The 26,910-nt window shown below is 42.9% G+C and overlaps 1 protein-coding gene across 2 annotated transcripts; it reads left to right on the top strand.

Moving 5' to 3' along the window:
• The first annotated feature begins 1,296 nt into the window (after nt 1-1,296).
• Ccdc25 (coiled-coil domain containing 25) lies at nt 1,297-25,431 on the top strand. Of its 2 annotated transcripts, XM_090353651.1 has the most exons (9): nt 1,297-1,433; nt 3,993-4,040; nt 8,120-8,159; nt 12,355-12,406; nt 15,846-15,921; nt 19,843-19,946; nt 20,125-20,327; nt 22,377-22,422; nt 25,337-25,431. In XM_090353651.1, the coding sequence occupies exons 1-9, from the start codon at nt 1,403-1,405 to the stop codon at nt 25,364-25,366; spliced, it is 630 nt and encodes a 209-aa protein (XP_090209777.1). In that variant the 5' UTR covers nt 1,297-1,402; the 3' UTR covers nt 25,367-25,431. The 2 variants fall into 2 exon arrangements, with proteins under 2 accessions (XP_090209777.1, XP_090209778.1); XM_090353652.1 differs by lacking the exons at nt 1,297-1,433; nt 3,993-4,040; nt 8,120-8,159; nt 12,355-12,406 and adding an exon at nt 15,739-15,757.
• Nucleotides 25,432-26,910: the final 1,479 nt, after the last annotated feature.

Here is a 26,910-nt window from a genome sequence, read left to right as displayed (position 1 = left end):
TTTGATTAAATGACATTTAGCATAAGTGACTCCATTTTGGTTTGATCTCTTCTGTTGGGGTCACTCCAAAACAATGGCACCAGAAGTAATAAAAGTAATCCAGTTAAAACTTAGTGCTGTGGGAAGTTTATGAACTTTATACATACTTCACTTTATAGCAAGAGGGCCTCTGAGGTTCAGAGGTTTGTGATTTGCCCAACCTTATAAGGTAAGAGATGCACATTTTACACTTAAAGGCAAAATAGTTTATCAACAAACTCCACGAGGCATGCTTCCCCAGGTGACTCTCAATAACTTGTTTAAACTCCATCTTTGATGCCTTTCAACTTACCTAACCCTTGCAAAATACTCTTGAGTTTAGTGCTCCATTTTCATTGCTTGGCAGATGAAATTATTGAATACACCTAACGTATGGAGGAAATAGAGTCAAACTATGTTCCAGGAAAAAAAAAGATTGAATTAGGTTGGAGGCGTGACTCAGCAGTAAAGCACCTGCCTGCCATGTACAGGGCACTGAGTTCAAGGACTGGGGACCAAAAATCAAAACAAGTCACAACAACAACCACCCCGAAACTGAGGGAGAATGGACTCAGCACCCCAGCTGCGAAGGGTTATTCAGGGGAGGGGACAAGCCGCTTTTCCAGCGCAGTCCATTGTTATGGAGTGCAGTCGCAGCAGGGAGGGCGGCCAGCTCCTGCTCACCGTGGAGGAGGGGGGATTGCTTGATGAGCCAAGCGTGCATCTTCAGGCGTCTGGTCACAGAGTGGGGGATCACACAGGGACTTCCAGGTGAAGGGAGGCAGCCTCCGCTGCTCCCAGGAGATGCTGAATGTCCCTGCTAGGTCAGGATGGGGTGGGGGGCGATCCTGGGGCTTGGGCTCAGGGCCTGAGCGCTGCCCTTGTACTTTCTCAAGGCTAGAGCGCTACCGCCTGAGCCACGGCACCACTTCCGGGTTTTTTCTACGTACAGATGGTACCGAGGACTCGAACCCGGGTCCTCGTGCACGCTAGGCGAGCACTCTACCCACTGGGCCGCACTCCCGGCCCCTGTCACGGTTCTTATTTCTGATGGTGCTGTGGAGTCTGAACTCCGGGCCGCGCGCTCGCTGGCAGGCGCTCTGCCCCCTGAGCCACGGCCCCAGCCCGTCAGGGCCTCGTTTCCCCGTATCAGCCCCTCCCTCCAACCCTTCAGCTCCCTCACCCTCCCACCCCCCACCCCCGGCTTCGCCAGGATTAAAGATGGCGCCGGGAGGACGGCGTTGTGACGTGACCCGACGTAACCCGGAAGTGAACGCGCGAGTTCCGGCAGGCGGCGGCGGTCGCGGCGCTTCTGAGGTACCGGGAGGTTCAGGACCTCCGAGTGAGGGACTTGGCGCGGGGTGGCGGAGCGGCCGCCGGGATCATGGTGTTCTACTTCACCAGCAGCAGCGGCGGTGAGTGCGCGCCGCCGTCCCCGCGGCCCTCCCCGCGCGGGGCCCGAGCCCTCGCCGCGCCCCGGGGTCCGCCCCGCGGCCCTCCCCGCGCGGCCCGGGCTGGGGCTCGAGGCGCCTGCGCGCGGCTCCCCCCGGGGGGCCCGGGCTGGGGCTCGAGGCGCCTGCGCGCGCGGCCCTCGGAGCAGCCGCCGTCCCGGGGAGCTGGGGAAGCCCCCGCGGGCACCACTCCCGGGGGCGGAGCGCGTCGTGAGCCGAGGCTGCGGGCGCGCGGCCGGGAACTGCGGCGTCGGTTTTCCAGCCGGGCAGGGGCTGCGGCCCGCGTGCCTGGAGCAGCGCCGTGCCGAGGCCGTGGGCAGCAGCGCGCACGCCGCGCAGTGGAGCTCGACCGGGATGCCCCGCCGCCAGCCTCCCCGCCGCAGGCGCGAGCCTCGTGACGGCTCCTTCTTCTCCCGCGAGCCCTGTCCTTTTCGGTCCACGTTTTCTCGGTTCGCTGGAGACGGGCTCTGGACGTCTTTCCCGCCCTGGCCGGCCTGGAGCCCCTCTCCTCCGGGTCTCCGCCTCACCCAGAGACCTAGCATTGCGGGCAGGAGCCGCCCCTGGCTCTCTGCTGGCATTTCGGTCAGTTTGAAGTACCGGCGGCAGAGCTTTCTGCGGGCTGCCTGAGGGGGCGTGGCACCCACACGCGTGAGCACGTGTGCAGGCACGTTTTCATACGCTCAATCTTAGTCGGTTTACATGAGTTCAGAGTGTTTCATTTACAGCTCTTCTACAACACATCAGTCCTTTGCACATGATCCTTTTTTGTTGTTTGTTTTTGATTTTCCCAGTCCTGGGCTTGAGCTCAGGGCCTGAGCGCTGTCCTTGGACTTTCTCAAGGCTAGAGCTCCACCACTTGGGCCACAGCACCACGTGTGGCTTTTCTCTATGTATGTGGTACCAAGGAATCGAACCCAGTTCTTTGTGCATGCTAGGCAAGCACTTTAACCACTAGGCCAAACTCCCGGCCCTGTAAATGATCTTTAAAAATTTTTTTTTTATTATTATAAAGGTGATGTACAAAAGGGTTACAGTTAACATATGTCAGGTAAAGAGTACATTTCTTTGTGGGCAATGTCACCCCTTAGGTTGTAAAACGAACATCACTCTTTGGTGTAGTATTCAATTAAACACAATTTCAGAATTATAGAATTTCAGTAGAGTTATAGGATTACAAAGATGTGCACATGAAAAGTTGATAGTGGACTAGACTGTGCCTAGATAACCTGAAACACTTTTTATCCCTTACCTTCTGGCTTCATGCTATTCAACTGCCTTAACATGAAGCTATATTGAAGCTAAATATTCTCGTCAATGAGTCAACAGATGTCCACTCCTTTCAAGTTAGGTCTCAACTACTTTCAAGGAATTATGGACTGCAGTCATTGTGTCACCCTGAGGGAATCAAGAATCTCCCTCCCCATGGAAGGCAAAGGAAAATTGATACATAAAGAAGTTTCTCATTACTGAAGGTACAAGCAGGCTTTAATTTAAGCATTGATATGGAAATGAAGTACTTTGGCCTTCTGACCGTATGCACATGTGTGTTCTGTTGAGTGGCACTGACTTTATAATACAGCCAGATATGTGCTGCAACTTAAAGACTGAAGAAACATTCACAGGTTTAGTTTCCATTGAGGCAAAACAACTTTCAGTAGACTAGCTTGGCAACCTAGCACCTAATTTATGCTTTCAGCTCCTGATCCTAACTTTGCATTAGAAACAGCTTAGAAAACTTTTTGAAAATGCAAAGGCTAACCACCTCTCCCCTGATGTTTGAAATTAGTTGTCTGAAGTGGAGCTGGGCACAGTTGGGTGATTCTGATATACTATTTTTGAAGAAGTTGGGGAGACAAGGTTCTGGAAGTAGAAGAGGGGTTACTAAGCATAGGGTACCTCTTTAAAACTCTTAGTATGTAGTCTGTTTTTAGCTCTCGAAGAAGGCAGAGGTATTGGAGTGAGTTGGAATTGCCGCTGGGCTGTGTCCTCAGAAAGCAGGAGAGGATTCATATTTAACAACAAATGGGAAACTTCTTTGGGGTTGGGGGTAGGGATTCGAAGTGAGTAGTTACACTCTCTGAACTGTGTAGCTTAATCTTTGTTTTTATCTGCCTTTGAAAAAATGTAAAAGTTGAAAGGTGCTGAAGGTTCACACCAGTAATCCTAGCTATCCAAGAAGCTGAGATCTGAGGATCATGGTTCAAAGCTAGCTAGGACAGGAAAAGTCTGTGAGACTATCATCTCCAATTAACCACCAAATGCCCAAAATGGCACTGTGGCTCAAGTGGTATTGAAACAGCTCAGAGACATCAATGCCTAGGTCCCAATCCCCAGTTCCAGCACCAGAAAAAAAAAGTCATTCTTGACTCGAAGGCTCTCCAGAAACAGGTAATGGACTGAATTTGGCCCAGAGAGCTATGGTTTTCCAAATCTCAAATCTAGTAATTTGTTGCTTGTTTTTCCCATGAAGCAATATTTTGATAATGAAGTTAATTATTTCTTTTTCTTTTTCTTTTGTTTTAGTTAACTCATCTACTTACACTATTTACATGGGGAAGGATAAATACGAAAGTAAGTTTTCAAAAGCATTTAATTTTGAAACTTCCAGCAGGTAAGTACTCCCCTGACAATTGTTGGATGAGTTTAATTTTAGTTTTTTATTCTTAAAATTTAATTGACCAATGGTTGTACATATACATACATACATATATACATTACATATTGACTAAATGATATAATTGACATGTTTTCCATCTCAGACATATATTGTTGTTTTATACTATGAACATTCAGCTGCTTTGAGTTATACATTATTAAGTGTATTCACTTTACTGTGCAGTAAAACAACAGAACTTATTCTTCCTGTACTGCTGTCATATTATAGTTGTTCCAGTTGCCTATCTCCTCCTGTCCTCTTTCCACACTTCCCAGCCTCTGGTAACCACAAGTTCAGGGTTTGTTTTTAATTTAAACACACACACACACACACACACACACTTTATTGTCAAAATGTCATATGTTTCAGAGTAAAAGAAGGAATTATTGGTAATTGCAAATGTAAGTTGGAACTGCCCAGGTACAATATACAGTCTACCTCTCATAACAGTAAGTAGTGTATAAGATTCCCTCTCTCTGTCTCTCTCTTTCTTTCTCCCTCTCTCTTTCTCCCTCTCTCCTTCCCCCCTCCCTCCACCTGCCTCCCTCCCTTCCCCTCACCCCTCTCTCTCTCTTTCTCTCTTTCTCTGTTGTTGTTGGTTGTGGGGCTTGAACTCAGGACCTGAACTCTGTCTCTGAGCTCCTTTTGCTCAAAGCTAGCACTCTACTACTTTGAGTCACAGCTCCATTTCCAGTTTTCTGATCGCTAATTGGAAATGAGTCTTGTGAACTTTCCTACCTGGGTTTGATTCAACCAATCCTCAGATCTCAGCCTCCTGAGTAGCTAGGATTTCATGCGTAAGACCCTGGCGCCTGGCTTATTGTTGAAACCGCCATGGTTTATTAATACTTGACTTTTAGGTTTCTTCTGGTCATTTCCACTTGTTCTCTGGCATCCTCCTTATGTGTCTCCTTGAGGTACACAGAGCAGTAAGCCACAGCAGGAAGTGTCCTACAGTACAGATCAGCGCACAGCTACATTGTGCACGGTGTATAAACCCCCGTGTTTCCTCCCGTTACATCAAAGGTGGGAATCTGAGACTTCAGTAACAGAAGTACCTGCAGCCACACTGCTGCATACAGTTGTTTAGGTCTTTTGTTGTGCAACTTGGGGAACAGGGTTTTACATATTTCTTGCAGTCAAAGGCTGCCCTGTTTCTGGTTTACACTGGTGGCTAGCAGTGACATTCCTACCGTTCATTAGTATCCTACCTTCTGCATTAGTATCCTGCTTCCTGTCTTCTCTTTGTGAGAGCATGTGCCAGTCTCTGAACTCTCTGGGAATTCAGGTTTGACTTACACAAAAAGAAGTGTGTGTCAATTTTATTGTGAACTAAGACAGAAAAATAAAACTTACTTTTAAAATGTATGGGGGGAGGGAAATGGGGACAAAAACATGAGAAGGGGTATCAATATGTGTGAAGTAAAGCTCCTTCTATCTGCTGAATATATCTAACTCCTCTACTAATTACAATAAAAAATTTTTAAAGATGTATGAGTATTTCTATCATAGAATTTTTTTTCTTTTGGCCAACAATACTGTTTCTTTAAAAAGACAAAAATTTTTTTTTTGGGTGGGGGGGCCTTGAACTCTGGCCTGGGTGCTGTCCCTGAGCTCAAGGTTACTGCCCTATTCCTGGGCCTGGGTGCTGTCCCTGAGCTCTTCAGCCCTACCCTTGAACTACAGCCCCACTTCCCATTTTCTAGTGATTTATTGGAGATGAGTTTCTTGGCTTTGTATTGCCCGGAATGGCTTTGAATTGTGATCCTCAGATCTCAGCCTCCTGAGTAGCTAGGATTACAGGCGTGAGCTACTGCACCCAGCTTATAATTCGTTGGGGTTTTTTTTATGTCAGCAAGATTTCAATCATTGTATTTGTCTCAAATATATTTCTTTGGTGTTAATAAAGTGGAATTCCATGAAAGCAATAAAATATATGGACAAAATAAGATTAATAGGTACTATAGGAGAAGGTCAGGTGGTAATGGGATAGGAGCACTGAGCTTAGAAGGCGTTTGTGGGAGGAGTGGGGAGACTGGGTGGTCAGGTGTAGGGATTAGTACTGCAGATACATATTTGGCTGGGCAGTTGTCAGCAGGTGTTAAGTCTGGATGGTACCTTTAGTGCTGAACTTTGCTGTCGTGATTGCAGGTGAGTGTAGTGCTTCACTTGAGGAATCTCCATTGTCGTCTGAGCTGTCCATTTTTCCTGTCTGCCTGTAGGAAAGGGCCCTGAAGTCCCCAAGCTCCTCGTGCATCATGTGTATTTCTAGTAGTTCTGACTTTCCAAGAACTGGATTAAATGCATTTTAAGAGGAGACCATTTACTTAGCTCAACAGCCAACAGGTCTGTTCTTTTCATAGCCAGCAGGTGTCATCAGAGAGCCACACATTGCCCCTTGAGATGCTCTCATTTCCCATTTCTTTTTCTGTTACCTGTTGTTTGCTCAACTTCCCAATCAAGCTAGTTGAAAGCCCCCAGAAAATTCATGTCTGCTGACAGTGCTTTTATCCAAGAGTGGTAGGCAAACACCCCATTCAGGTTTCATAGACTACACTTTCTTGGGTACATTGCTGTGTGTGCGTGCACTGCCCTCAGGTTAGGCTTGAACTCACAATCCCCCCCTCCTTATCCTTGCTAGTACTGGCATTAGAGGCATATATCACCCCGGCCAACTCTTAAGTACATTTTAAAACATATTAATGCTTTGTTTGCCATACAATTCTTAAGGTACTTAATACTTAAGTACTTCTATGTAAGGCATAATTATTGCTAATTATTAATGTGGTTATAGAAGTATTTACTAGTGTGATATTTCTGAATTGTTTCTGAATTGGGGCGGGGAGTGTGGCCTAGCAGTAGAGTGCTTACCTAGCATGCACAAAGTCAGGTTCGATTTGTCAGTACCATATACATAGAAAAAGCCAGAAGTGATGCTGTGGCTCATGTGGCAGAGAGCTAGACTTGAGCAAAAAGTGTCCAAGGACAGTGCCCAGGCCCTGAGTTTAAGCCCAGAACTGGCAAAAAAAAATTCATAACACACTAAAAAGTATTTCTTTATCTACCGGGTAGGTCATTAAAACAATCAGATTGTAATAGAATGTTTTTGATGACACATCGGTTCATCAGTTCTCTACCTCCTCCTTCTCAGTACCTGAGAAGGTCCTCTCCCCACCTCCCCAGACAGCTGTTTTCACTATTCACCTCTCTTCTGGTATTTTATTTCCATATGTAGTAACCTGAGGTGATTTTTCTTTCCTCTTCTTGTTTTTGCTGGCCCTGGTGCTTGAACTCAGGGCTTGGCCATTGTCCTTGAGCCTCTTTGTGCTCAAGGCTAGTGTTCTACCACTTTGGCCAGGGTACCACTTCTGGCTTTTTCTGAGTAGTTTATTGGGGTCTCACAGACTTGGGCAGGCTTTGAACTGTAATCCTCCGGTCTCAGCCTCCTGAGTAGCAAAGATAATAGGCATAAGTTACCAATGCCTGGCTTTTACTTTCTTTTTGTATACCTTGTATTTGTGTTATCCCTAATTTTCTATAATTGTTTAATCAGTCTTTTTTTTTTTTCTTTAAGAATGAAAGCTTTGGGCCAAGAGTATAGCCTTCGTGATAGAGTGATTGCCTACCATGCAGGAAACCCTGGGTTCAACTCCTCAGTACCATATACACAGAAAAAGTCAGAAGTAGTACTGTGGTTCAAGTGGTAGAGTGCTATTCCTGAGAAAACTCAAGGACAGTGCCCAGGCCCCTAGTTCATGTCCCAAGACTGGAAAGAAAAAGCTTAATATATTGTTAGGTTTTAGGAAGACCGTTTTAACTTTTTTAAGTACTACTTTAGTGAGTCAGTTTTCTGAAGTATTTCCTAACTCTTTGGCCACTGATTTGTCAGTGTTAGCTTCATTATCTTCAAGTTTTAAATTGTTTATAGTTTAGGTCATTCAGTTGTAAAGCCAAAAGGCTTTTGTTGACTTTTTTCTCTTGTATCTCACTGTAGATGAAGATCTTATAAAGTATGGCTGGCCAGAAGATATTTGGTAAGTAACAATTTGGTTCTGCTCTCTATGGATCTTAGTTTACTTTCTTAAACTTGGCCAGCCTCCTGCCTCCTAATGATGCAAACTACAATGTGTGAATGGTGTTTCTGCTTCTTGGTATTCAGGGGCAGTGAGTGGCTCATTTCCTGCCTTTATGTTTACTGGATACATTGACAAGATTGTCTTGAGCTCTGATCTCAGGCATCCCTGTACATGTGCCTAGCTTTGAAAAACCCATCGTCTGCCTTCCCTTTGTCTTCTAAGCCCCCTGTGAGGTTAGCCTTGTTTTGATCTGGTTTGCCCCTTCTTTCCAAAATAACTTTAAACCATTTTCCTCTTTAATTTATTTTGCTATTCATCAAACCCAGTACAGAAAAAAATGAACAAAAAGACATCTTCATTTTAGTTGAATTATTTTCTCTTTTCTAGTTCTTAGGGGCCCTTTGAAGTGTGCATGGGCTTCTGGTATGTTCTCTTTCTGTCACCTTATCCACTCTCATTGAGTGACTTTCTTCCTGTTTCCATTGTCACTGCTCACTCTGGCCCTCATGATCTTTCTCTTGCAGCCCTATCCTGTGTGTTTAGTGATGCTTCGTCTTCTCAACTTGCAATGCTCTCCACCTAATGTTGGCCATGCAGAAAAGTCCTCAGATTCTGTTGCTTGGCTATGACAGTAGCAGTGACCATTTTTCAAGCACTGAACTGTATGGCAGATACTAGTAAGCATTTACCTCTGTTAATTCAATTTCTCCATAACCCTGTGAAGTATTGAATTCTGTGCCTATTCTTCAGATGAGGAACCAAGTGGGACTTCTGTCTGTTTGTCGCTGGCCCCTGTTCTGGTTCTGAATTATTGCTTTCCTCTCTTTTGCCCGCAGAACACTTCTTTCTTCTTTTTTCTTTTTTTTTTTCCTCTTTTTTGCTAGTCCTAGGGTTTGAGCTCAGGGCTTGAGCACTGTCCTTGGGTACTTTTTGCTCAAAGCTAGCCCTCTGTCGCTTGAGCTACAGCCACTGGCTTTTCTGAGTATGTGGTACCTAGGAACTGGACCCAGGGCTTCATGCATGCTAGGCAAGCACTCTACCACTAGGCTGCGCTCCCGGCCCTGCAGATCACTTCTTTTCCCCTTGGCTGTCATAGCAGGTGCCATTTGCTGACTTCCTAAATGACTAGCTCTCTGCTTTCCTACAGAGGATCCATTGAACAGTTCATTGTAGCAGCTGCTTTCTGGTTGTCTCCCAACTGGAATATTTGTACTTGTCTTTAAGTTCCAAAGATCCCCAGACTCTAAAATCTCCATGAGTATGCATATAAAATCATTACCTAATGAAAGTCAGCTTATCACACTTTTTAACTTGTTTTCAAATTAAATTAAGTATAGCTGAAATTTATAATTTTCAACCTATGCTCAATAAATTATGACTTGAAATTTAAATTTCATTAACCTTAGAACTCACAAAATGGCTGTCGATAGGTATCCACAGACCTGTTTTGATACTTAGGATCGCCAGCTTAATGACTGGTTTAGATGTAATCAGTTTTTTCTTCCAGAAGTAATTTGAGACCTGATTGAGCTGGAATAGGCCCAAGCCTCCAGGCAGTCTGGTTCTTGGACGGGCAGTGCTGGCAGTCTTTCAGCTAGTGCTGAGAAAGGCTGTGAATTGGTCTGAATTCCAGGATAGATTTTTAACCTAGGTCACTCTGCCAGAGTTTCTGGGACTTTCTTTTACCTCTGTGACTGCCAGCATCTGAGCTTATCTTAAAAAGCCTGTTGAGGCTCCTTTAAGGGAGGAAAAATAGAAATAGTGTGCATTCAGTCTGTGAATGCTTCCAGCACTTTCCCAGAACCCACTGTGGAATGAAACCACCTGCTTCTGGGGCCCTGCATCTGCATGCTGTCCTGCTGCTCCTCTAGTGGAGCTTCTAGTCATTACTGAAGGGAAATAGGGGTCAAATGGAAACAGGAACGTAGTAAGAAAAGAGCGAACATACTCTGAATAAATTTTGAGGGGATTTGAGAAGGAATTTTTAAGGAAATTTGCTTGAAATAGTTGATTTTAGAGCTGGATTTAAAAATACATTCAAACCAAACCACCATATATGACCATCTTTTGTGAAGGTTTACTTACTGTGAACATGTAAAGGTGGTGTGTGTGTATGTGTGTGTGTGTGTGGGAGAGAGAGAGAGACAGACAGACAGACAGACGATGTATGTGTGTGTTTGTATTTATGTATGTTTACTGTGCTGCTACTCCATGTTTCAGTACCTTGATAATACCTTTATTATGTGTGTATATGTATATATGTTTGGATATTCTACTAATACAATTCTACATCAGAGACCTTGATGAAATGGGTATGTGGAAAATAGTTGTGTATAGAGAAATGGATTAAAATAAAAGTTAAACGGCAGACATTGCTTCTCAGTTGAGCTTGGTTCATAATGTATATTTCTTAGGATTCTGAGCAGATAATGGGTTGTATAATTTCTAGTTTTACAAAAACTGCAGCTATTTTTGGGTACAAAAATGCCCAGCTAAAGGTGATTGTTATGAATCTTTTATATAAGAATACAAATGAGTAAATGAGCAATTTAGAGAACAGGAGTCACATATGATGTAATGTTTATTTCTGGCTACCGGTAATGATTAAGATTAAAACTTTGAGTCAACATAGACTGTTTGCCAAAAGTCCTATATACAAAAGTGAATAGCAGATATTTCCTCTTTTGGAAAAACATTAGAAAAAGCTTAATTTTAACCTCTATTGTGAATCACACTTGTCTACATCTTGTACTAAGTGTTATTCTGTGATAATTTTCATGTCTAAAATATAAATCCTAACAAAATCGATCCATCCGTTGGTCAGTGACCCCAGGACTGTGTTGCAAAGAGAAAAGGCCAACTTCATTTAGCTTCATTTGGTGAATAGAAATCTGGAACATTTCTCTCAATAGCACATAGATTTAAAAATATTTGATTAGATTGGTGAGTGGCAGTTTGTGTTTGTGCATGTGTGCGTATGTATGTACATATACTAGTTACTGGGGCTTAAACTCTGGAAACTAAGATCTTAGGTGCAGCCAGACACCATTGTCTCATGCCTGTAATTCTTGCTGAGATCTGCGGATTGGGGTTTGAAGATAGCCAGAGCAGGGAAGTCCATGAGACTTTTATCTACAATTAATTAACAAAAAAGCTGGAAATGGCTTTGGCTCAAATAAAAAGCTCTAGCTCTGAGCAAAAGACATTCAGGGACAGTGCCCAGGCCCTAAGTTCAAGCCCCAGAACTGGTCAAAAAAGAAGATACTGAGAGTATCCTGACACCATTGGCTTACACTTGTAATCTTAGCTACTTAGATGGCTGCTGGCTCTTTGAGTAGTATCTCCAGTTAACTATCAAAAAGCCAGAAGTGGGGGCGTGGCTTACGTGACTGAGCATTAGCATTAAGTGAAAAAGCCAAGTCAAGAGCATGAGGCCCTGAGTTCAGGCCCAAACTAGTTCAGAAAGTTGAGTTGGGGCCTTCTAAATGTTTTTAGACATGCAGTGTAAAGTGTGATGCTCATCTAGGACATGGAAGTAGGGCTGGTTAGTGTCATCAGCATTTAGGGCTGAATTTTTAGTGTGGTTAATTTAACAATTGTGTTCCGCTTTATGATGTAAGACCTCACCTAACTTTTCAAGTCTGAAACTGACATTTGCTTTTGGTTAACTTGCCATTGCATTAAACTTGTAATGTCCCAAGCCAAACCCTCTTTTTTTTCTCTAAAACATAGGCCACCAGATCTCCCAGACTGGCAGCACTGGCATCTGACCTCTTTTACTACCTTCTTTTTTTACCTGCAGTTTCTTTCCATGTTTGTCCTCTCAGCTACATGCTTTAGTTTGTTGCCAGCAAAATCTTAGTTCTTCCGAGAAGCTTTGGTTGCATTTTTTTTAACCACTTGAAAAATCGCCTGTCTTGGAGTATTTATCATCTTACTCATCTTGGCACTTAATCCTAGCTGCATACCTCAGTGTTTATTTTGCCTCTCCAGGTTTCTGGCAAGGCCTGTGGGGTGGTGACTTTGCAGTCCCATGGTGATAGTGTGGTAGGCCCCCAGTGACCACTTCTTGGGGTGCAATGTTTAGAACACAGCTGGCCGATGACGTGGTTATCTTGTACCTCTTGCTAAAATTGATTTTCATTCTTTGTAGGTTTCATGTGGACAAAATCTCTTCGGCTCATGTATACCTTCGATTACATAAGGTAATAATTTAAACATGGATTCATGACTTTTCTTTAGTGATGAGAACAATATCTTGTTATTTTTTTTCTTCAATTAGGTTGCTTAAAATAATAAATATATTCAGAAATTTTAAAGCCAGTAAATGAAAGGAATGTATTGCTTCGCCATCTCCTGCTTCAGAAAGTTACTGGAAAGTTCTGGTTGATTTCTGGGACTTAGAAGGGGCCACACATAGTACATTTTTGCCACATACCAGCTTCTTGTCATCTGTCCCTTCACTTTCTTGCCCTTCCAGTTCAGCTGACTACCAGACTTCTCTGATGGTTCCTTTTTCTCAGGCTCATGCCATTCTCCTGCTCATTGAGGACATGTTTCCAGTTATCAGGGGCTTTGTTGAACAGTCTAAAACAGTATGGCAGTAATAAGAAAGATTCAGTGTTCCCTACTGATACAATACTGCTATTCTTCCAGTCCGACTTAGGTCATCTGTTTTATGTAGTTAAAACACAGGGCATTTTGGGGCTTGGAGTTTAGCCTAGTGGTAGAGTGCTTGCCTAGCATGCATGAAGACATGGGTTTGATTCCTCGGTAGCACATACATAGAAAAAAGCCAGAAATGGTGCTGAGGCTCAAGTGGTAGAGCTGTAGCCTTGAGAAAGTCCAAGGACAGTGCTCAGGCCTTGAGCTCAAGCCCAGGACTGGCAAAAAAAAAAAAAAAGAAGAAGCCAACAGTGATAAATTACTCTTTAGCTCAACTCTGGACGTGAACTTCAGCGGTTTTTCCATGAATGTCCTTATCTTCCGAGATCCGTTGTAGGGTGCCATGCTATGTGTAGTTGTCATGTCTGCCCTTGCCTCTGGTCTGTCATTTCTGGAATCCGGAGCATCTGCACTCCCACATTCATCTGGAATAAGGTGTGTGTCTGTCTCCACTTACATGCATGAGTATGGACTCATCCTCTTTCTGCCTTGGTCACTGTGCTATATTTTTGCTCTTCTTACCCCAGCTTTGGTTGGAGCTTGTTCAGCTCTTTCAGCTTGGCTCTTGTTTTCCTCTGGTATATGTCCATTTTTTTGGTTTTTTTTTTTTTTTTGGTTTTTGAGTCTTCTTTTATTTTCTGACCATAAAAGGTAATTGTGTCATTCTTGCCCCAACTGGATAATCTTATTTTTCCCAAGGAATTAGATTGATTTTTCTTGGTAGGAAGGTAATTGAAAGTTGAAATCTTGATTCTGGATACTATCTGTGGCCATTGGAGTATCATTATGTTTAAGCCTTCTCAACTCAGCTAGGAAATCCCTAATCAAGATAAACATCCCTAACCTGCAAATCTGACATCTGAAATATGCTAGATTCTGAAACTATTTGAGGCTTGATGAGACATGACGTGGGAAATTCTATGCCCAAGGCACGTGACAGACCACAGTCAAAACATAGCACACTAAATATTGTACCCAATTTGGGATTCCTTTCCTTCCCCTTCCTTTCCTTTCCTTTCCCACCACTAGTACTAGGGCTTGAACTCAGAGTTTTGTGCTCTTGTCGGGCTTTTTTGCTCAAAGCTGGACTGGTACTCTGCTGTACCTCCGCTTCTGGCTTGTTAGTTAATTGGAGATAACACACCTTAGGATTCATCTTCCAGGCCTGACCTCAACCCAGGATACTCAGATCTCAGCCTCCTGAGTAGCTAGGATTATAGGTATGGGCCACCAGCACCTGACTTCTTTTTTAATTTTATAATTTAAAATATAGCTGGGTGCTGGTGGCTCATGCTTATAATCCTAGCTACTCAGGAGGCTGAGATCTGAGGATTGCAGTTCAGAAGACTTTGAGACTTTTATCTCCAGTTAACCACCAGAAAACCAGAAGTGGTCCTGTGGCTCAGCCTGGTAGAGCAGTGCCCAGGCTCAGAGTTCAAGCCCCATAACCAGAGGGGGAAAATACATGGTACTATATATGGCTATAGTACTAACTTCTGACTCTAGCAAGGCTAAACCATGTGTCCTATCCTTACATTACTGATAGGTCAGTGAAGATTCTGTGTTGGCGCTAACTCCTGAGTTCTCCTGAGCAACCTTTTGCTATTTTGGCAATAATAAATATAAAAGAAAATCAAGTGTGGGCAGTTTCCTTTTGATATATATTCTTCCTTTTCCTCTGGAATCTATTGTGTCATAGTGGAAATAATAGTGCCCATCTTCACTTCCCATTACTATTACATACTGTGTGAATAGAAGTTCAGTTTCTTTTAGAAATACATATTGTGCTTAGTTTGTGTGGGACTTTTATCTAGAATTAAAGGATTAGCCTTTTGTACTTGGTAAGTACTAAGTATGGGTTGAGCAGCAGCAAGACTGAGCATTTCAGACCAGTTCTGGAGCCAGCTGCTGGGTTTGAATCCTGGCTCTCCTGCTTACTAGCCATATGACCTTGTGCACATTTCCAGGCATATTTCACCTCTGTAGAAGAGGCCCACTACATGTCTTATTGGGCTGCTGTGAGGACTGAAGGCCCAAGCTCAGAATATTGCCTGGAATATGCTACACACTGTGTGTGCTCATTGTGTTCTGAATTCATCTTCAATTTGATAGGTTTCTACAGACAAAAAAGATTAAGATTATCTCTGGTATTTCTCTCCTACACTGAAGTGTTGAGATCTCACATAAGAACTTTGTTTCTGATAATAGTTGAGAGCGGATGACCTGTCATATGTTTGAGTCAGGATACTGAATTATCTGTGTTTATTTGTTTTGTTATGGAGCTGGGTATGAACTCAGTCCTTGTGCATGCTAGGCACTTGTTCTGCCACTCGGCTACACTCTCATCCCCTATCAGGTTTTCTCTTAGAGAAAGGGGTCAACATGGGTCCTTCACCAGGGAGACTTTGAGTTCCCCAAAATAGGTACATACCATTTCCCCACCAAGTTCCTAGAAGCAAGAATAAGAAGGAAAAAAGCAAAACTTATCTCTAGGCACCTGTGGCTCACTCTTGTAATCCTACCTACTCAGGATGCTTAGATTAGAGGGTTGCAGTTTTGACCCAGCCCAGGCAGGAAACTCCATAAGATTCTTTTCTCTAATTTACCATCCCCTCCCCCAAAAAAAGCTGGAAATGGCTTAGGTGGTAGAGTGCTAGACTTGAGCAAAAGCCCAGAGACCAATGGTCAAAAAAAATTATTTCAGGCATAATTATAGGCAATATTTTTGGTATAGTTATAGCTTTTTTCATTTTTTATTAGTGTTTTCTATATTACTGCCTTCTCTTGGCTTAAATAACATCTCCATGATAGACACAGTACATTTATTTCATTTTTCAGTGTTCTGTAATAGAACTGAAGAGCCCCTGCTTGTTATAACCTCATGCCAGCAGGTAAGGCAGCAGTGCCCTTTGCTACTGAGTGTTCCAGTGTCAGTCAGTAGCAAGATTGTGGACTGTCTGATTTATTTGTGTGTTCCAGGGAGAGAAGATAGAAGACATTCCGAAGGAGGTGCTGATGGACTGTGCTCATCTTGTAAAGGCCAACAGCATTCAAGGTCAGTTATAGGAGTTTTCAGAATCAGCAGACTGGCTACCTCCCCCATCCTATTCTTCTTCCTTTCCTCCCTTTCCCCTACCTCCCTGCATTCCTCTTTCCCTTCCTTCTCTTCCTTCCTGTCTTTCTTGGTTAAAACTTGACTGACCCTGGAAATTGGATTTAAGCGTTGATTATGATTTCTAAGTGTCATGTTAAAAACCATTGGTCTATTAAATCATGTGGAAATAAGTATGCATAACAAGTACTGGCTTTGTTGTTGTTGTTGTTGTTGTTGGTGGTGGTGGTGGTGGTGGTGGTGGTGGTGGTGGTGGTGGGTGGTGTGGGGCTTGAACTTAGGTATGGGTGCTTTGAGCTCTTTTGCTCAAAGCTAACATTCTACCATTTTTAGCAACAGCTCCATTTCCCATTTTGGAGTAATTATTTGGAGATAGAGTCCAATGAACTGCAGTCCTCAGGTCTCAGCCTCCTCAGTAGCTAGGATTACAGTTGTGAGCCACCAGAAGCTTAACTTTATGTCTGAAATGAATTGCATTTTAGAAGAGTTGTTACTGGCTTTGGCTTGCGTCATAGGAATTGCAGTTCATATCTTTAAGGTTGATGGCAGTTTTGCTCTCTGTCAAAAAAGCAAAAGCTAATTCTTCCCTCTCTGTAATGGTACTTCTTTTTGTTATCTTGGGTGGAAGATTGTCTAGATGTGCCTACCCTTAAGGTTATTTGTAAACAGTCTTAGAAATTGGATAGTGTTGATAGCTAAAGAGAGATAACTTCATTTTTAGTGTTGATGTCTCTGATTTGTTTGGGACAGATTCTCTCAACCTAATCCAAGCTTACCTTGAACTTGTCTTCTTGCCTCAGTCAGTCTGCCCGCCCTCCCTCCCTCCCTTTCTTTCTTCTTGAGGTGGGGAGGGGGCGGTCATGGGGCATGGACTCTGGGCCTGGCACTGTCTCTGAGCTCTTCAGCTCAAGGCTACTGCCCTACCTCTGGAGCCTCAGCCTCACTTCCCATTTTCTTGTGGTTGATTGGAGTCTTGTGGTGATCCTCAGATCTCAGCCTCCTGAGTAGCTGGGCTTACAGGCGCGAGCCCCTGTGCCTAGCTGCCTTAGTGTCTTGAGTACTAGAATTACAAGTGTGTACCGCCACATTCTGTTCTTGCTGTTTGCAATTTACTATTGGATTCTAGAATAAAATATTTAAATCATGGGCTGGGAGTTTGGCCTCGTAGTAGAGTGCTTACATAGCATGCATGAAGACCTAGGTTTGATTCCTTGGTACCACATACACAGGGGAAAAAAAAGCCAGAAGTGGTGCTATGTCTCAAGTGGTCGAGCCTTGGGAAAGCCAAAGGACAGTGCTCAAGCCTGAGCAAAAAAAAGAAAAAAGTATTTAAATCATGCTTTTCTACTTTTCCTCTCTTCCTTTATATACTGCTTTTCCCCTTTAAGTTGTAAGGTCATCAGGTTAGTTGATTTTCTCCCTGCTCACGGAGAATCGTTTAGTTGATTATGGATTGATCTGTGAATATCACTAGTTTCAGAAAGTTTTCTAGGTGATTCTTGAGTACAGTGTAGGTTGAGAATAGTTAGCCTAAATGTTTTAGACAGTACCTGGAGTACCATTTGGTGCTTGTTTGGTTTTGTTTTTTGCCAGTCTTGGACTTGAACTCAAGGCCTGAGCACCGTCCTTGGACTTTCTCAAGGCTAGAGCTCTACCACTTGAGCCTCAGCACCACTTCTGGCTTTTTTCTAGGTATGTGGTACTGAGGAATTGAACCCGGGTCTTCATGCATGCTAGGCAAGCACTCTACCACTAGGCCAAACTCCCAGACTCAGTGCTTGGTTTTTTTTTTTTTTTGCTATGTAATGTTTAGTGCACCAGTGAAGGCCAAAAGAGATGAAGGGAGTCTAGAAGTGATGAGCTGCTGAGATTGATTGAGCTGATAATAGGTCAGTATTAGAGGTAGGACCTAGACCTACATAGGGTCAAGATGATTTTTGGGTTTGATGTGAAGTTGAAGGATTAGAGGGCTGAAAAGAAGTACAGTTGAGTAGAAGATAAACATGGGGCAGATAGAGCTGGTACCCAGTTTCAGGGTAAAAGCTGGCCGCATTCCTTCCCTGTCACCTAATTCTGGTTCCTTAATCTTTTTTTTTTTTTTTTTTTTTTTTTTTTTTGCCAGTCCTGGGCTTGAGCTCAGGGTTTGAGCACTGTCCTTGGATTTTTCTCAAGGCTAGTATTCTACCACTTGAGCCTCAGCACCACTTCTGGCTTTTTGCTATGTATGTGGGGTACTGAGGAATCGAACCCGGGTCTTCGTGCATGCTAGGCAAGCACTCTACCACTAGGCCAAACTCCTGGCCCCTGGTTCCTTAATCTTAACTCAGGAAGCCTTAGTAATGAGTCAAGTACAAGGCCAAGAAGGAAGAAGTCATGCCTTATGGATCCACCCATTGTCCACTCCATAACTCAACAGATTATACTGAGTTTGATCTCATTTTATTTATCGTTAGGACAAGCTGTTTTAGATTTTCAATCATTAACATAAAAATGGAAATAATCATTATCTGGCCCTGTGTCCCAGCCTCCTCCACAGAGCTTTGTTCTTCCCTGTTTCCAAAGAGCTTTGGGCTTTTTATCCTGGGCTCAGTGTTGTCTTGCTCTTTTCAGTTAACTAGTGCTAGGAAAAACAGGAGTGGGGAGAGTCATCATTCTGAATTACCCTCTCTCCTCTTCAACTGTTGCCCTAGATAAGGATTCTAGCCTCTGGCTTCAGTTCTGGAGTCCGAAGCAGAGACTGCTGGGGGAACTGGGATGGCAGTCTTTGCTGTGAGATTTACAGAGGGCACTCTACACAAGGCACCCTACTTACAGAACTCTCTCCTCTGCTCAGCACTGAGAGAACACAGATTAAACCTTGTTTGTTGTCATAGAATTAGCTGTTCTTGGTCTACAGAATCAGAGCTTGGCCTGCTCTGTTCCTCATATGAGGAACATTGCCAGACAGAACTCCTTGAATGTTGAGAAGGCTTTGTTTCACCCCTTCCCTGCAGAATTTCTAGATTTTAAGCTGGCACCTAAGCATCTCTAGTCTGACTTAAAACCTATATCCCTTCTCATAGTTCATTCTAGCCAAAGCAAATCATTGTTGTTTCTGATTGTGTACCTTTGCTAGTATTGTTCCTTGTGCTCTCAGTTCTGTCCTAAATCATTTGAGCTGAATAAAGATAAGATTCGTAAGATACAACAGTTATCACTAACATGGATGGAGTATTATTAGTTATCTGCCTGGTCCTTTGCAAACTCTCCAGATAGTGTTATAATTTGATAGATGAGGGAAATGAGCTTAAGAAGGATTATGGAACAGGCAGACAGTGTGCCTGAAACCCTTTCATCCAGACTGTTAGAGCTGTGATGACTGTTTAATGATTTCTGTTATTCTGATATTTCAGATGAGCTTGAGAGAGTCATGGGGACACAGCAAGTGGCACAGTTGATCTCTGGTAGTGCCAGGATCTAGTCCAAGTCTTCAGAACCCTAGGCCAGAGCTTTATATTGATGCTTAACCATCCCCAACTCAATGATTGATTTGATAATCTCAGGAAACTTATTTTTTTCTTAGAAAAAAAAATCACACAAAATGAATTTGCATTCAATTTTAGACTGTTCTTAGAAGTCCCTGAAGCTAATGGTGGCCCATTCCCTGCTTTCCACTTAATGTTGTTGAATGGCATTACTACTGTTTGCTTGTTATTGTTGTTACTGCTCCTTGGTGCTGAGGGATGATGGTGGTTTAAAAACGTTCTGTGTTTTGAAGCGCCCGAGGCCCACTCTCAGGTTGGATAACGGCCCTTTGCCTTGGGTGAGGGGGCTTATGGCTGTGTCTCTTCCTGCCTGTATGTTAAAGTCACGCTCTCTTGATAGGCTGCAAGATGAACAATGTTAATGTGGTATACACGCCATGGTCTAACCTGAAGAAAACAGCTGACATGGATGTGGGGCAGATAGGCTTTCACAGGCAGAAGGATGTAAGTACTTGCACTTCTACAGAGTGAAGATGTGCTTGCTGTGTCTGCCATGGTGGCCGTAAGGACAGAGCAGTACTTTGTGTCTTCAAGGAGTTAAATTGGGCCGAAAATCTTGGCCCTCTTTGGGAGAAAAAACGAAAGTAAGAGTCCGTACTTTTCACCCTAATCTCTCTAAAAGGTAAAAATTGTGACAGTAGAGAAGAAAGTGAATGAGATCCTGAACCGATTAGAAAAGACTAAATCAGAGCGGTTCCCAGACCTGGCAGCTGAGAAAGAAGGCCGAGACCGTGAAGAGAGGAATGAGAAAAAAGCCCAGATTCAGGAAATGAAAAGGAGAGAGAAAGAGGAGATGAAGAAGAAGAGGGAAATGGACGAACTTAGGTATGCTGGAGCTCTAGCCCTGGTGTCAGTCTGGAGAATTAATTCTGGATTTGCCTTAAGAACAATGTATTGTTGAATGAAGGGGCATATAAGAAGCTTTAAATGAGTCTGTAAGAAAATAAATAAATAAATAAAAGCACTTATATTTAGGTCCAATAAAGCATGCTTGTAGGATATGGAAATATATGAAATAAAATAGGGTTTTTGTGGGGGGGGGTTTGTGGGGCTTGAACTTTGGGCCTGGGCACTGTCCCTGAACTCTTTAGCTCAAAGCTACTGCCCTACCCTTGGAGCCACAGCCCCATATCCTACTTTCTAGTGATTAATTGGAGATGAGAGTCTCACAGTCTTTGGTGCCCAGGCTGGCTTTGAACCATGATCCTCAGATCTCAGCCTCCTGAGTAGCTAGGATTATAGGCATGAGCCACTGTACCCGGCATCCATCATAGGTTTTTCTTAGAGTTTGGTTTGCAAAATTGTTCAGAAAGTAAAAGGTGTTATAGTATGAGTTTAATATTGGCTGCAACTTGAATGAGTTGTTTTAGCTCTTAAAAAACAATGGTGCCAGGCCGGGAGTTTGGCCTAGTGGTTAAAGTGCCTGCCTAGCATGCACGAAGACCCGGGTTCGATTCCTTGGTACCATATACATAGAAAAAAGCCGGAAGTGGTGCTGAGGCTCAAGTGGTAGAGCTCTAGCCTTGAGAAAGTCCAAGGACAGTGCTCAGGCCCTGAGCTCAAGCCCAGGACTGGCAAAAAACAAAACAAAACAAAACAAAAAACAATGGTGCCCAGCATGATGGCTCATGCCTATAATCCTAGCTTCGTAGTAGGAGGCTGAGATCTGAAGACCACGGTTCAAAGCCAGTCTGGACACTAAAGTACAAAGTCTATGAGACTCTTATCTCCAATTAATTACTAGAAAACTGGGAGTGGTACTGTGGCTCAAGGGGTTGGGTGGTAGCCTTGAGCTGAAGAGCTCACGGACAACGCCCAGACATAGACTTTAAGCCCCGATCAAACAACAACAGCAAAAAGCTGTTTTAAAACCAAACTTAGTGCCTTTGCTGTCACTTGACTTTTTCACTCAAGGCCTGTATTCTACCACTTCAACCGTACCAATACTTCCCACTTTTTGGTGGTTAATTGGAGATTAAGAATCTGTCAGACTTTTCTGCCTGGTCTGGCCTTGAACCATGATCTTCAGATTTTAGCCTCTTGAACAGTTAGGATTCAATCCTTAGAAAGCCACCAGCACCCAGCTCTTTTCGTATATTTTGAAAGGCTGGAATAATTTGAGGCTTCTGTGCCCTACAGTATATAAAACATAGTTTGGTTCTTGAATACCAGTGAATAAGACCATGAAGATTCAATTTTAGCTTTCTGTTCCTTCTGGAACAAACAAAATATACTTGCTTAAAACAATTGATGTATTGTTCAACAGAATTCACTGGTCTAAATCACAGTATAATATTGGTAGGCTGGTTCCTTTCATGGTAATTTGCGACTGGAGAGGAGGGACTGAGAATAACCCATTGGTTTCTGGTTTAAAGTGGATAGTGATGTCATTCTTTGAACTAGAAACAGGAAAGAACCAAATGATTTTAGTAGGAACTAGAACATGCAATGTAAACCGAAAAGGTGAAAATACTTTTGAGACATCAAAAAAAATGTCAGAGGGGCAGTTGTATTAAGGGGTAGAGCCTAGAGGAAACAAGAGTCCTATGTATTGTTTTTATAAAGTTGGGAATTTTGACCCAGTGATCCTGGATGATAAACATTCATGAAATGCTTTTAACTGGATACACTTATTTTAAATATTTTCTTGGGGCCAGGAGTGTGGCCTAGTAGTAGAGGGCTTGCCTAGGATACATGAAGCCCTGGATTTGATTCCTTGGAACCATATACACAGAAAAAAGCCAGAAGTGGTGCTGTGGCTCAAGTGGTAGAGTACTAGCTTTGAGAAAGCTCAAGGACAGTTCCTAGGCACTAAGTTAAAGCCCCAGGACTAGCAAAAACAACAACAACAAAATTGTTAATATTTTCTTCTAGGAGCTATTCATCCCTTATGAAAGTTGAGAATATGTCTTCAAATCAGGTATGTTCAAGTCAGTTACTCTAGCGTTGTTTGTTGAAAGAAATCATTAAGAGATTTTGAAAATGGAATTACTGAACATTACAACTGGACATTTTTGAACATTGGTTCTAAGTCTTCCATGAATACTAAAATCTGCAGGTGTTTAATTGGTAAAGCACTTGTTTATGGTCTATGCGTATTTCCCCACATAACTTTTAATAATGCCCTAGATTAATCTAACATAATATAAATGCTATGTAAGTAGTTGTTAAATTATTTTATTTAGGGAATAAGGACAGAAAGAAATCTGCATGTTCAAATAGTTTTGTTTTTTTTTTAAGTATTTCTCAGTGGGGTACCAGTGGCTCAGGCTGAGATCTGAAGTTTGCCATTTGAAGCCAGCCCAGGCAGAAAAATCCATGTGACTCAATTAATCTCCAAAAATTGGAAATGGAGCTGTGGCTCAGGTGGTAACGTGCTAGCTTTGAGCTAAAAAAAAAAAGCTCAAGGACAATTCCCAGGCCCCAAGTTCAATCCCCAGGACCAGCACACAAAACCAATTTCTCATCTGCATTTGATTACGTATATTAATGTAGAACCCACAAATACAGAAGGCTGCATGTGAACATGTATTACACAAACACTGTGTGATTAGTGTCAAATTTTGAGAGTTTTAGGACTTGGAAATTAAATTTTTAGAGCAGAAGATTGCTGGTCCTTATACCTTCTTTCTCTGTCATTTGCTTATCTGGGTACTAGAGCTCCGGGTTTGAATCAGCTTTTACGTTCCCAGTTTACCAGTAGAAAAGTACCTGTCCTGGGAAAACTTACCTTACTATAAGAAGAGGGCTCTTACAGCTTTTACTATTCTTTTTTTTTTTTTTCCCGTTACAGTTATATTCACCAGACAGAGGGCGCATTAGTTCTCACACATTGGTATCCCTGCTTGTGTTTTTGTCCCCCATTTCCCTTCCCCCACCACCTCACCTTTCTCCATTCTTAAAAAGGAAGGCTTTAATTCCCTTAGAATCTTTGGTTAAAGGACTAAGACTTGAATTTTAATTTAACTTAACCATTTCACAGGAAGAAGTAAATGTTTCACCCTGAAGTTGGTTTTAATTTTGAATTTTTAGCAGAATAGTCTTTCAATCTGGGCCTGGGCGCTGTCCCTAAGCTCTTCAGCTCAAGGCTACCACCCTACCCCTTGAGCCACAGCCCTACTTCCCTTTTCTAGTGATTAATTGGAGATAAGAGCCTCACAGTCTTTAATACTCGGACTGGCTTTGAACCTTGATCCTCAGATCTCAGCCTCCTGAGTAGCTAGAATTACAGAGAGCTACCGCATACCTGCCTGCAGTGGAATAATCTTTTAATCTGTTTAACCTGTAAATTTGGTATTGGAACCATAAACAATTATTTTTAACATTCCTTTTGCATACCAATTTATCACTAGGTGATAAATTATATTAAAAAGCACATTGATTCAAAGTGAAACTAAATCTAAAATACAAAAAAAAAAGGGGGGGTTTCAAGTTTTAGATCTGGGATTTGTATTTAAAAGTTCCTGTGATCCCAGAGCATAGTGTGTGCAGCGAATTCACCCCACGTAGGGTAAGCTTGGCATATTCTCCTCACCAGCCCCATATTAACTCTGGAGTTGTTTGATGGCAGCAGAATGCTGATCTGTGAAGCACAGTCCATCCATCCTGGTGCTCTGCTTGTTGTATAGTCATTTGAGGCACTTTTCTTTTGACTCAGAGTCCTTGTGCCTGTAGAAGTGAAGCACAGTGAGAGCCACTGAGTTGCACTGGAGATAAAAAAACAGATTCAGGGAAGCCACTGGTTTTCTACCCATATCTGAAAGTTTCCTTCCATCACTAACAAAGGACCTTTTGGGGAAAGAAGGGCTTGTACAAACTTATGTCCTATCGTTGTCTGAAATGTGGGTGTCAAGCAACAAGAAACAGGCAGTAACATAAATGAGAACTCAGATTGTAACCCTGTCAAGTCATTGTACCAGGACTCAGCCTGGTAGAGAACATTGGCAAAGGAGCCTGGAGCTGTACCTCCACAGGTCTTCTCCAGGACTTGCATATAAGCCACATCATAAAATTGGTCCCTTTCCTGTATATATGCCATCATGTAAGATTTTTCTTAATTTAAAAAAAAATGCAGGCTGGGAGTTTGACCTAGTGGTAAAGTGTCTGCCTAGCATGCACTAAGACCCGGGTTCAACCTTGGTACCATGTACATAGAAAAGCTGGAAGTGATACTGTGGTTCAAGTGGTAAAGCACTGGCCTTGAAGAAATCCAAGGACAATGCACAGGCCCTAAAATTCAAGCCCCAGGACTGGCCTCAGAAAAAACTCCAAAACTCAGTGCTGTCTTGGGTAATAACAAACTCAACACAACCTTGAGGCTCACTCGATAAACTGGTATTAAAGCACAAGTATTGTGCATGGTGGTAGTTAGCACCGTGCAGTTAGTATGAAGGTATGTTTCTATTCGCCTGGTGTGGATATGAATGGAGAGTAAAGTTGCTGTGGTGAAGCAGACCCGATGTTGTCTCCTGTATTTACTTGTTTCTTCATTTTAAAAATGGGGGGGGGGGGGGAAGGAGGGTATTTGTGTTGAGTAAGTAGATTGTACTTCTGCAGCATCTTGTTTTCTATAGTCACTTTTGTTAGACCTGTCCCAGGCCAGCTGGACTCATACTGTGGCAGCCACAGTGACTTCTTGAGAGGCAGGCCCGGCGAAGACCTAAGAGAACACACTCACTCTGCTCATCCAGCTGGCTCAGGGAGCTTAGCTCTTGTTCCTTTTAGCTTCCTGAACCCTGAGAGCAGGAGTGAGAAGGAGGCTTGTCCGTTGAAATAATAACTGGAAATTTAAAACTTTCTAGGATTTTATAGTTTTGTTTTTATATTTCCTACAGGATGGCAATGATTCTGATGAATTCATGTGAAAAGAGGAAAGGACCTTTGAAAGATGTGAATGGACGGACAGTGGCAGAGCTTTTGATTTCATCTATGTTATAGTGATAAAAAAAAAAAAACAGCCAACCAAAAATCTACCTTCATTCTACACTGATGTTATCCATTTTGGAATTCAAAAGAAATGGCTCCAGTTTTGCTGACAGCAAAGGAACAGATATTATATATTATACAGTTGAACTTGAAGACAGTATACAACTCTAGGGAAACAACGTGGTTTTGGCAAAACACATCTCAGCCCTTGGTGGGAGCTGGCTGCCCAAGTTTGTGAGGTAGACTAAAAGCAAACCCGCTCTGTAAAGTGGCCTAGCCTGGAAAACAAATGTTTTGAAGTGCTTTTCATATTCATAAAATACCTTTTTCCCCCATCTTTTTAGGAAAAATTGGTTGGTGGGTGGTAGCAGCCAGTGTTCTCCCATCACTGTTTTTTTGATTAGATAAAAACGGTCGGGTGTTGAAGATGTTGATACTTTCAGTGTAGACATTCCCTCTTGTCTGAGTCTGATGACGTGATCCTCAGCTCTTGTGCCCTTGCTTTCAAGGAATGAGGCCTCCATCTTAGCCCCATCATGTTTAAAGAAATAGTTGATATTAATCAGGTTTGGACCTGGGGGCAGTTGCTTCTTGAACCTAAAGTAACCCACGCCATGAATATGACAGTTTCTCTACTCCAGTCATTTCGGGGGCCCGAGATAAATAGAGGAAGGGATGTTCTCCACAGTGGGTGGGAGAGATGAGTTACCCAGATACAGTATGAAACAAAATCCATGTTAAATTGTGATTTTAGAACGAAAGTTGAGCATTCCCTGGCCACCCAGGTAACTTGTTTTGTTACCTTGAAATCATAAATGTTTTGAGGTGTAACTCCAGAGTTGAGCTTTCTCCTTCCTGAACTCCATACCATATTTCATCCATTGCTATTCATGGGCACCAGGGCGAGCCAGTGTGCTGCTGACCAGAAGACACAGAAAGCAGCCCCGGTAAGAAGAAGGAAAACAGCCAAAGAAGAGAACAGAGCCTGCAGGACAGCAAGCGTGTTGATTCACAAGAACACACCCAAATTCTGCCCCCAGTGCTGTTATTCTAAGTCATCTCAGCTGCAATGGAACTGGCTGTCTTTCATGGCTTTTTGGAAGTGGGCAAAGCCAGAAGGCAAGCATTGCCTTCTTACTTCAAGTTGGTGTATGAGGTTGAAGTGGAAAGTTCTTTTGAGACATAGGACATTGGCCAAACTTCAAAAGAGTATGGAAGGCAGCACCGGAAATCAGTGATTTTTGTGTGTTTGTGTGTGTCTGATACTTAGTCTGGCGTTCTACTATTAAAAAAATTAAAATACCAACTTCTTTTTTATCTGGAAGGACAAGGGTACATGAATTCATAGAAATTGCTGGTTAGAAAAGAGGCAACTCTTTGCCCATGCTGGCATTGAGTGATCTTGCTATGAAAACCTCTTGCTCATGGATTCATTGTGCAAACGTGGCCTTGAGCTTTCTGGGTAAACCCCAGCCCTGTGCAC

This window comes from Megascapheus bottae, chromosome 20 (assembly GCF_031878675.1).
Source record: "Megascapheus bottae isolate mThoBot1 chromosome 20, mThoBot2.hap1, whole genome shotgun sequence".
Classification (NCBI taxonomy): domain Eukaryota; kingdom Metazoa; phylum Chordata; class Mammalia; order Rodentia; family Geomyidae; genus Megascapheus; species Megascapheus bottae.
Note: the sequence above shows the minus strand (reverse complement) of the source record. Positions and strands in the feature narration are given on the sequence as shown.